The sequence below is a fragment of the Chiloscyllium plagiosum genome, chromosome 22 (assembly GCF_004010195.1).
Source record: "Chiloscyllium plagiosum isolate BGI_BamShark_2017 chromosome 22, ASM401019v2, whole genome shotgun sequence".
In the NCBI taxonomy this organism is placed as follows: Eukaryota; Metazoa; Chordata; class Chondrichthyes; order Orectolobiformes; family Hemiscylliidae; genus Chiloscyllium; species Chiloscyllium plagiosum.
The window spans coordinates 7,397,108-7,408,992 of NC_057731.1; the positions used below are offsets into that span (position 1 = coordinate 7,397,108).

General features: G+C 43.0%; 1 protein-coding gene across 3 annotated transcripts in view; it reads right to left on the minus strand.

The window, feature by feature from the left end:
* The window catches only part of LOC122561037 (protein bicaudal C homolog 1-like), a 272,727-nt gene that overhangs the window by 189,768 nt on the left and 71,074 nt on the right, over nt 1-11,885 (minus strand). For all 3 annotated transcript variants that reach the window (XM_043712352.1, XM_043712354.1, XM_043712353.1), the window contains exon 2: nt 11,523-11,569. In XM_043712352.1, the coding sequence (XP_043568287.1) occupies nt 11,523-11,569 (47 nt within the window). The remainder of the gene's footprint in view (nt 1-11,522; nt 11,570-11,885) is intronic.

Sequence of the window (11,885 nt, forward strand, 5' to 3'; positions counted from 1 at the left end):
CAAAGGACCCGATACCCAGCGTGAGCAAAACCAACGTAGTTTACAAAATCCCATGCAAGGACTGCACAAAACACTACATAGGACAAACAGGAAGACAGCTAACGATCCGTATCCATGAACACCAACTAGCCACGAAACGACATGACCAGCTATCCTTAGCCACATATGTGGATGACAAGCAACATGAGTTCGATAGGACAAGCCAAACAGAACAGCCAGGGAATTCCTAGAGGCATGGCATTCATCCACAGATTCAATCAATAAGCACATCGACCTGGACCCAATATACCGGCCACTACAGCGGACAGCTGGAACTGACAACGGGAAGCGGCAGGTACAAATCACTATAAATGCTGGAGGAAACATCACAGATGCGCTTCACAGGAGGCTCCCAAGCACTGAGGATATCACCTAGACAGGGGACGAAACGTCTGCAACAGAAATTCCCAGCTCGGCGAACAGAACCACAACACTATCGTCTTAATATATTTTGAGGGGGTTTGATCTGGTCCATAACAAAATTACGGAAGCACCTAACAGACAGTCAACCTCACCCACACAGGGGTATGGACAGTATAAGTACTCCTGGTTGACCTGTAAGGTTGAAGCTAACCTTGTAACTAGGTTTCCAAAAAGAAACTCTGTGATCAAGACTGCAGGAAAAGTGATCTGGAAGGTCATCTCATTTTTGCAGCATCATACTCTTGGAAATGTAAGTTAATTGACAGTAAAGCCACATATTGGCAGGGTAAGAAGTTTCAAAAGGAAAGCAGTTTTGAAACCACATAAAGATGATACAGCAGGATAAACAATGTAACTAAAAGATTACGTTTATGACTTGAATGATGCAGTGAGGGTTTAGTAATTCTCAGGTTCATCTTCCTGAAAGGTGAGGATGCTGCCTGACCTGCTGTGCTTTTCCAGCACCACACTCTCGACTCTGATCTCCAGAATCTGCAGTCCTCACTTTCACCTCATCTTCCTGAAAGTAGATTACACTCAGCTGAAAGCAGACTCAGCAATGTTGCACTGAGGGAATCTGGTAGGCATCTTTATGATGCACACCAATTATTTTCTGTGGGGACGTTCTATGGAATTTGAGCAATGTGTCAGACACGAAATAAAAGGGCAAGTGAAGCCAGCCTTTGGGGCCATTAACTATATAGGGTTAAACACAAAGCAGGAAGATCAGGAATGGATTTGGATCAACAGCTTTAATGGGAAAGTGTTAGTTGCATCCTGAGAAGTTGAGACACATCCCCACAGAAAGATATTTTGCAAGTATGGTAGAAACAACTCTGTTAAGAAGCCTGATTACACTCAGAGACGTACAGTATAAAAAATATCCTTCAGTCAACTGGTCCACACTGAACATGTTACTAAACTAGGCAAAAGGGAGGACTGCGGATGCTGGAAATCAGAGTCTAGATTACAGTGTTGCTGGAAAAGCACAGCAGGTCAGGCAGCATCAGAGGAGCAGGAAAATCGACGTTTCAGGCAAAAGTCCTTCATCAGGAATGAAGGGCTTTTGCCCAAAACGTCGGTTTTCCTGCTTCACGGATGCTGCCTGACTGGCTGTGCTTTTCCAGCACTACTCTCATGTTCCCAACTAAACTAGTCCCACTTGCCTGCGTTTGGCCCATTTCACTCCAAACCATTCCTAATTATGCATTTTAGCGAAATATTTTACTCAATGCCTTTTAAATGTTGCAACTGTACCACCACTTCTTCTGGCAGCTCATTCCCCAGACAAACCATTCTCTGTAAAAACTTTCTCCTCTCCCCTCAAAATTATAGCCCCTAGTTTTGATTCCCCCCCCCCGCCGACATGCAGTGGTTCCAAAAGGCAGCCTTATCAAACAGTAACCAGGGCAGTGAGCAATGCACAATAAACTCTTCCTTTACCAGCAATGCTCACATTCCAACAATGTTTTATACAAAGACATAGGAATCACAATCATGATCAAGCCCCTCAAAAACACTATACAGCATCTATTAATATCCCAGGTATGACAAAATCCAAGTTGTCGTGTTTGGATCTTTGAACATATCATTGAAACAACTTACCAATTTGCCTGATTTCCTTGGATCTCTCTCCATAGCCTTGCAGTTAATGTTTGGGAGGAGAGGAGTTTATAGAGGGAGGTGAGAAAGAGAGACAGAGAATGTGTGTGCATGCGTGCGTGTGTTGAACATTGGTTGATCTTACCCCACGACTGTGCCACACTGTTGCTGACATACCAACACTTCACATGTGGCACGCAAGGACTGAAGATCCAACAACAACAGAGTCAAAAGTGTGGAGCTGGAAAAGCATCTCTTCCTGATGAAGAGTTTATGCTCAAAACGTCGACTCTCATGCTCTTCGGACGCTGCCTGACCAGCTATGCTTTTCCAGCACCACATTTTTTTACTCTGCTCTCTAGTATCTACAATCCTCACTTTCACCTGGAACCAGCAACTGAGACAGTCAAGTGTTGTGGTTCACTGCCTTGTGATTAGTTTTGCCCAAACCCATCCTAGTTACTGTCCCACGTAACAGAGTTGCATTATCCTGTTGAAATGTCTCACTAAGTCACTGAGCAGCAAGTATAAACATTATCCCGGTGATTCTCCATGTCTGCTTGAGAAAAGGCCTCTCAGAATGCTCTTTACCAGCTTGACAGCATTAAAAATAACAGAGAGCTGCGGGCGCCCCCTGACCTGCTCATTAAGGGGTCTCTGAAGTGCTCAAATACTGAGACCATCCTTTATATTAGGATCACATTATCTACATACTTCCAAATCAACCCCATTGACAAGCTCGTTGGATGCTGCCAAATTGTGAATGTTGCTGTTAAAATCAGTGCACTCTAGACTCTTCCAAGATTTCTACCTTCAGCTGCTGTCAGTAAAGGCCAAACAAAAACGCCTGCAATAAACCAAAGTATGTTTAGATTGATAAGATTCCCTACAGTGTGGAAACAGGCCCTTCGGCCCAACAAGTCCACACCGACCCTCCGAAGAGTAACCCACCCAGTCCTATTTCCCTCTGACTATTGCGCCTAACACTACAGGCAATTTAGCACAGCCAGTTTGCCTGACCTGCACATCTTATGTATCAAATCAGGACTTGAAGAGGGAATCGAATGGTGAATGGTGTGAGCAAACCATCAGATATACACTTGGGGCTGTTTCTTCACACAGGGTCTCCAGGCCAAAATGAGCAATGAGACAGGAATGTACATTACAACTGTTGTTCAATTGTGCGTTGTACAGTCCTAATTGCAACATTATTCTGTACTGAACATAACCATGTTCCCTTCGAAGATAAACAATAAATTTTTTTTTATAGGACTCAATGGTTGCACAATTATCACAGGCCTTTAATCTTAAACTATGCATTCTGAATGTCAATAAGATGTTACCAGTGGTTAAACAGCCCCACTCAGAAATCCTGACAGCTCTTAAATGTCTGTGTGATTTCCATTGTAAATACCCTTACATTAAAAGAGAACATACAATTTATTGGCTATCCCTTTAATCATCAGAATTGCTGGATGGTTGATCCTGAGAAGCTAACTTCTCCAGACACCAAGTCACAGAGATGTACATCACGGAAACAGACCATTCAGTCCTATCTCATCCATGCTGACCAGCTATCCTACATTAATCTCGTCCCATTTGCTAGCACTTGGCCCATATCCATGTAAACCCTTCTCAGTCATATATCTATCCAGATGCCTTTTAAATGCTGTAATTGTGCCAACCTCCACCATTTCCTCTGGCACCACCCTGCATGTACCACCCTGTGTGTGAAAAAGTTGCCCCTTAGGTCCTTTTTACATCATGCCTCTTTCACCTTAAACCTATGCCCTCTAGTTTTGGTCTCCTCTACCCTGGGAAACAGACCTTGTCTATTTATCCTATCCAGGCCCCTTCCTGATCTAATAAACCTCTAAAGGTCACCCTTCAGCCTCTGACACTCCAGGGAAAACAGCCCCAGCCTGTTCCATCTCTCCCTACAACTCAAACCCTCCAACCCTGGCAACATCCTCAAATCTTTTCAGTACCCTTTCACGTTTAACATCTTTCTTACAGTAATGAGACATTGAGGATAAGCTCTTAATTCTTGATGAAGATCTTATGCCCGAAATGTCGATCCTCCTGCTCCTTAGATGCTGCCTGACCAGCTGTGTTTTTCCAGCACCACACAAGTGTGTGTTTAGCTCAGTTTACCTGACCAACGTCCTGTACAGCTGCAACATGGTATCCCAACTCCTATACTCAATGAACTGACCAGTAACAGCAGGTGTACCAAATGCTTTCTTCACTACCCTGCCTGACTCCACTTTCACGTCAGATGGCAGATGGTCTCAGTTACTTTGCGAAGTTTGAAGTTTAATGAGAAATACTCCAACCAAGTAAATATTGACATTCAGTCAGGGTTCCCTAAATCGATCCTATGCACTAGATTAGAGTGATGCTGGAAAAGCACAGCATCCGAGGAGCAGGAAAATTGACGTTTCGGGCAAAAGCCCTTTGCACTGCACAAATAACATTTGTAAGAAAAGTACCAACCTCATTACTTTCCAAGAAACATGAATCTCAGTTCATTCATTTTGCAGAGAATAAGAGTATGCTGTGGTGGCATAATAAACCAACTCATTGTCTAGCCCTGGCTAAAAGATCTAAAAAAAAAAGTCAACAACTTGACTCACAATGAGTAAGAAGTCAGTGAAATCCAAAGTGAAAACTAACGAGATTAGAATTATGAGACTGGAGAAGCTGGCATGAACTCAGATGCTCTGGAGAGATTTAATAGGTTTGCAAAATGATGGAGTTGTGATACAATAAATAAAGAACAGCAATCGGGGGAAGGTTAGGAGAATTGCACTCTTTAAACACAGTTGAGACGATCAGGAATGCACTGTCAAAGGGTAACAGTCGGATATCTTAAACCCAGAAGTGAATTGGATAAATACTCAGCAGGAAACATTTGCGAGGCCTTGGGGGGGGGGGGGGGAAAAAAAGAGAAGGCAGTGGGGTAGTTTGTTCATACTGCTGGCACAGAAATGAGAGCCTGAATGGCCTCATTTTGTGCTTCACAATGCTATGAAAGGTGAGTGGAGACTAGTTTAATGCAGTTAATGCTTGGCTTGTGTCTAGAAGAGCAGGCATTTGAAGACAGAATTCTCTGTGAATGCTGTGAGAGTGAATCAGCAAGAATTCAGGAACCAGACAGAACATTATACTTTAAGACAGGCAGCCACGTCCAAATCTCGATGTCAGCTTTGCGTCATAGATTTGCCTGATCACAATGCAAACATGCCAACTGTGTGTCGTTCATGTCCCATCAAAGCCACGGAACAGACAGTTCAGCAAATAAATCTGGCTGTGTGGGTTTCCTCTGGGTGTGCCAATTTCCTCCCATAGTCCTAAGTTGTGCAGGTTAAGTGGATTGGCCATGCTAAATTGCCCATAGTGTTAGGTACATTAGTCAGGTGTAAATGTAGGAGAATGGGTCTGGGTGGGTTGGTGTGGACTTGTTGGGCCAAATGGCCTGTTTCCACACTGTAGGGAATCTAATCTAATCATCTAATCCACAGACAGCAACGGAAAACTGATAAAATCTGTTTTAGTGATGTGGTTGAGGAATAAATATTCTCCAGCTCACCTGGTAAAAACCTTGCTGCTCTTCTTTCAGCAGCACTATGGGATCTTATACGTCCACTCCCAGGGCAGCTAGCACCGCAGTCTAATGCCTCAGAGACACACAGCATTGAACCAGGATATGCAAACCATAATCCCAAACTAAACTGGGACAACCAGCCTGTGCCTGGCCCATATCCCTCCAAACCCTTCCGAGTCAAGGTCTTTTCCCTGGGGTGGGGGAAGTCCAGAACTACAGCGTAAAGGTTTGAGGCGAGAGGGGATAAATTTAAAAGTGACCTAAGGGCAACCTTCTCACACAGAGGGTTGTGCAAGTATAGAGTGAGCTGCCAGAGTAAGTGGTGGAGGCTGGTACAATTACAACTTTTAAAGGGCATCTGGATGGGTACATGACTAGGAAGGGTTTAGAGGGATATGGGCCAAGTGCTGGCAAACAGGACTAGATTAGGTTAGGATATTTGGTCGGCATGGATGGTTGGATCGAAGGGTCTGTTTCCATGCTGTACATCTCTCCAATTGTCTTTTATACGTTGAAACTGTACCCACATCCACCACTTCTTAGGAAGTTCATTCCACACATGAACCACCCTGTGTAAAAAAAAATTGCGCCTCTTGCCTGTTTTAAATCTCCCTCCTCTCTCATTAAAAAAAATTCCCCTAGTCTTGAAATCTCCCATCCTAGGGAAAAGATAACTACTATTAACTCTATCTATATTTCTCATTATTTTACAAACTTGCATCAGGTCGCCTCCCAACCTCCTACGCTCCAGTGAAAAAATCCCAGCCTTTCTTTATAACTCAAACTTTCCATACCCGGCAACATCTACAAGTCAGCACCTCTGATACAGTCACACACCCTCAGTACAGCACTGAAGTGCAGGGCCTCCAGTACACACTCCATTCTCTGGAGTGGGACCTGACCACAGACTCAAAAGCATGAGCTGTGCGAATGAACCCAGTATTTCAAACAAAAAAGTGATGACTGAAACATGGACAAAGATGGAAAGAGAAAGGGATAAACCAATACTGTTAAAATGATGAATGTTTTGTCTTTTGATTTATCATGGGAGGGGAGGAACAGATTTGTTTTCACTTGTTTGAGCAAAGGACAGGACAACACAAGAACAGGCCCTTCAGCCCACCAAGACTGTACTGACACATGACACTTTTTAAACTTAAAACCTTTAGCTTCTTACACAGTCCGTATCCCCTCTGTCCCCTGCCTATTCATGTATCTAGGAGAAAGTGAGGACTGCAGATGCTGGAGATCAGAGCTTAAAAATGTGTTGCTGGAAAAGTGCAAATGTGTTGCGCTTTTCCAGCAACACATTTTTAAGCTATTCATGTATCTGTCAAGATGCCTTTTAAAACGTTGCTATTGTGTCCACCTCCACCACTTTCTCTGGCAGTGTATTCCAGGCACGTACTACCATCTGTGTATAAATGTTGCCTCTTACATCACTTTTAAACCTACCCCCTTTTACCTGTAAACCTCTGTTCCCTAGTAAGTGACATCCCTTTGCAGGGGAGAAAAGACTCTGAATTTCCATGCCTCTAAATTTTGGAAGTTTCTACCAGGTTGTCCTCACCCTTTGACACAAGTGAAACCAAACCAAATGTTTCTAACATTTCCTCATAGCTAATACCCTCCAACATCCTGATAAATCTTTTCTATACCCTCTCCAAAGCCTCTACCTCCCTCTGGTAGTGAGATTCTTCTGTAATGCTCATACAGCCATTTACAGAACACTTCTCTCCTGCACTAGATCTTCCAAAATCCATTTGTCTGGATCAAACTCCGCCTGCCATTTCAGCGCCCTATCTATATCCTGCTGTATCCTCCTCGCTATCTGCAGCTCCCCCAATCTTTGTGCTATCGGTTAACTTACCATTCAGGTCACATGCATTCTCCTCCAAGTCATTTCTAGGTATTACAAATAACTGGAGCCCCAGCACTGACCACTGTGCAACACCAGACCTTGAATCAGAGAAACACTCTTCACCACTACTCTCTTCCATGATCAAGGCAGTTCCATATCTATCTTACTGCGGATCCCATGTAACTTCACCTTTTGTATCAGCCTACCATGAGGCACCTTGTAAAATGCCTTGCTAAAGTCCATTTCAGCAACATCTATTACACTGCCCTTATCAATAATCTGTCACTTCCTCAAAGGAGGCACAATCTCCTCTGTGTAAAGCCATGTTGCCAATCACATCTATATTCTCCTAAATTGAGTAAATCCTATCCTTTCGAAACTTCTCCAATAATTCCGCTGCTATGATGTAAGGCACACTGGCCGGCAATTTCCCTGATTATCCCTGTTGCATTCTTAAGCAAAGGAGCAATGTTGGCTATTCTCCAGTCCTCTGGGACCTCTTCTGTGACTAAAGAGGATACCAAGATTTTATACAGGGCCCCAGCAATTTCCTCACCTGTCACCCTCCGCATTCTGGGATAGATCCCATCAAGTCCTAATGCTTTTCAAAATACTCAACACCACCGCTTTTTTGATCCTGTCATGCCCTAGACTATCAACGTCCACCATGTCCAGGGTGTAGGTTTGCTCGCTGAGCTGTAGGTTTGATATCCAGACGTTTCATTACCTGGCGAGGTAACATCATCAGTGGCGACCTCCAAGTGAAGTGAAGCTGTTGTCTCCTGCTTTCTATTTATATCTTTCTCCTGGATGGGGTTCCTGGGGTTTGTAGTGATGTCATTTCCTGTTCGTTTTCTGAGGGGTTGATAGATGGTATCTAGATCTGTGTATTTGTTTATGGCGTTGTGGTTTGAGTGCCAGGCCTCTAGGAATTCTCTGACATGTCTTTGCTTAGCCTGTCCCAGGATAGATGTGTTGTCCCAGGATAGATGTGTTGTCCCATGTCCTTCTCCTTTGTGAACACGGATGTAAAGTATTCATTAAGGACCTCATCTACTTCCTCCCGCTCCTGACGCAAATTCCCTTTGTCCCAGAGTAGACCAATTCTTTTCCGATCTTTCCCTCTTGTTCCCTATAGATGGATAAAATGCCTTGGGATTTTCCTTAATCCTGTTTGCCAAAGACATTTCATGGGCTCTTTTTGCCCTCCTAATTCCTTGTTTGAGTTCTTCCCTGCCCTCTTTAAGGGGTCTGTCTGTCTTCAGTTTTCTAAACCTTACATATGCTCCTTTCTTTTTTGACAAAGCTCTTGATTTCTCTTGCCATCCAAGGTTCCTGAATCTTTCCATCTCTACCCTTCATTTTCACAGGAACATGTTGGTCAACTGGCCTTTAAAAGATTTCCACAGGCCAGATGTGGATATACCCTCAAACAGCACCATTCCTACTTAATATTGTGGTAGTTATCCTTCCCCCAGTTTAATTCTTTCACCCAGGGACTACTTTTATCTTTATTCATAAGTAACTTTAAAAGTTAAAAAATTACTATCACTGTTCCTGAAATGCTCTCCCACTGAAACTTCAATCATCTGGCCAGGCTCATCCCCCAATGCCAGGTATAGTGTGGCCCCTTCCCTAATTGGGCTATTTACACCCTAGTTTCAAAAAACACCACCCTGGACACACCTATCAAATCCACCTCACCCCATCAAAATGCAAGCCCCGTCACGGAGTCCCAGTTAGTATCAGGCAAGTTAAATCACCCACCACAAGCACCATGCTGTTTTTCCATGTTCCATAAAATGTCCCCATATCTGTTGCTTCTCTGACACACTGGCTATTGGGAGGCCTGTAATACAATCCCATCGATCGATGGCCGCACCCTTCCTATTCATGAGCTCTACCCATACGGCTTCATTGGATAAGCCCTCCATGGTGTCCTCCCTCAGTACAGCTGTGATATTCTACCTTATCAGTCTTTCTTCTCTCTCTCTCTCAACCAAGTCTCTGTAATAGCTACAACATTGTATTCATATGTATTAAACCAAGCTCTAAGTTCTTCTGCCTTAGCTCAGATACTCATACTAAAACAAATACACTTCAGACAGGAGATGAGGACTGCTTTCAACCAACCCACAGTCTGAGGGGGTTATCCCCAAAGTATTAGACAGGAAATACAAATAAACTCTTTCATCAATCAGAATAAACTGATCCAGCCACACACTTCAGCGACTTGTTCAGCTCATAAAGATGAGCTATGTAGGCCGAAGGCTCTGTTTCTGTGCTGTTTGACTCCATCCAATTTGTCTCACTCCACTGCTCTAGACTTCAAAATGTTTCCCTTTGGAATACGGATCCAAATGTCTTTTCAACTTACTGTTCAAAAACATTCACCATTCTCTCAGCCAGTTTACTCGAGATCAGAACTCACCACGTTCTCACCTGCTCTGCAGAATATTGGTCCAGGATATTAGACCTGCGTCTTCTAGTTACTGACTAAACTGCCAATGTGAATAAATTCTCCCTATGCATTTCCTTCTTAATATATATCATTTTTATATGTATTAAAGTACGCACACGCACCCATACAAAATTGGTGCCCTTTTGCAAGTTACTATTTCCCCTCTTTTTTAAAAAAATTAAAATCCCTCATGGTTTTAACTGCCTCTGTTGGATGACCCCTTACCATTCTCTGCTTGGGAACCTTCCCAGCTTTTGAGTCTCTCCACATGATTCATGTTGCTCATATTTGGTACCTTTGCAGTAAATCTCCACTGCATCGTTCTCCTGAAAGTGAATGGATTGGATAGCTGTGGCTGCAGCAGTTCTGACCAACCTCTGAGTAAATTAATTCCATGAATTTCCCAACGTTTTGTGCATTTGTTGAGCACGTTCACACATTTCTTTCAACAGTTATAAATTCCGCACTTAGATTTCTCTTACACATCAGACCCCATCTCAACAGCAACTGACTTTCAATTAAAACAATCTGTTTCACACCCAGGAATATTCTTTGAATAAAGTTTGCAAAAATATTTTAAAAAGCAAATGCTCATTTTAGAGTGTGACAACATATCTTCCTTTTTCGTTAATGAAAACACAGACACACACAGACACACACAGACACACACAGACACACACAGACACAAATTTCCAACTAATTAACAGTGAATTGACTTGGACATTTCAGGAATGCAGGCTCTGAGAGAGGATTCAGAGTGCAAGGGACGATCAGCAAGATTGGTGCAGAGATGCTTGCCAGCACCTGTTGCACGGTTGGTTTAAGAAGAAATCTATTACAAAAAAAAAAGATGTTGAACACAGCTGTACTGGAACGAATCAAGTACGTGTCTCACTAGAAGTTGATTATTATTATAATAGAGTCGGAAACAGACCTTTCCATCCAACTCGTCCATGCTGACCAAGTTTCCCAAACTAAATTAGTCCCATTTTCCTGCATTTAGCTCAGAACCCATCAAGTCTTTCCTATTCCTGTACCTGTCCAAGTGTCTTTTAAATGTTGTAAGTGTACCTGCATCTAGCAATTCCTCTGGCAGTTCACTCCATACACAAAACACCCTGTGTGGAAAAGCTGCCGTTTGGGTCCCATTTAAATCTTTCTCCTCTCACCTTCAAAATACGCCCTCTAGTTTTGAACACCCCCCCACCCTTTGCTATTCACCTTACCTATGCCCCTCATAGGGTTCTAATTACTTACTATTGATAAAATACAGCACAAGATCAATTATTGGCAGAAGACATTAAAATAGCAGACCTTAGGAACTGGAGAGAGAAGTTTAATGCTCTCCCAGACATGAGACTGGAAGGATCTTTACACTGTACTCTCTCACACAATATTCTCAGAATTGTTAACAGAGTTGCTGTTAGGTTTTAACTGCTAGGGTGAAATGCATAACCAAATGTGTCGCCATCAGCATCACTGCAGCGGTCAGAGGTCAGGTGCAGAGACTAAGCCATTATATACAGTACCTTCTGGAAGAAGTCTTCTCCACTTTTGCCTTTCCCTTCAGCAGCAGCTGTAAAATAAACGACCAGGGTTAAACAAATTCTGCTAAATACTTCACTCAACACAAAGAACAAGGAAAGCAGCAAATATTAAACTTTGCAGTCTGCAATTATTTTAGAAAACTGCATCAATAAACTATAGGATGTACATGTATTTGGAAAGGCAAGGACTGATTAGGGATAGTCAACATGGCTTTGTGTGTGGGAAATCATGTCTCACAAACTTGATTGAGTTTTTTTGAATGAAGTAACAAAGAAGATTTCACTAAGGCGTTCGACAAGGTTCCCCATGGGAGACTGATTAGCAAGGTTAGATCTCATGGAATA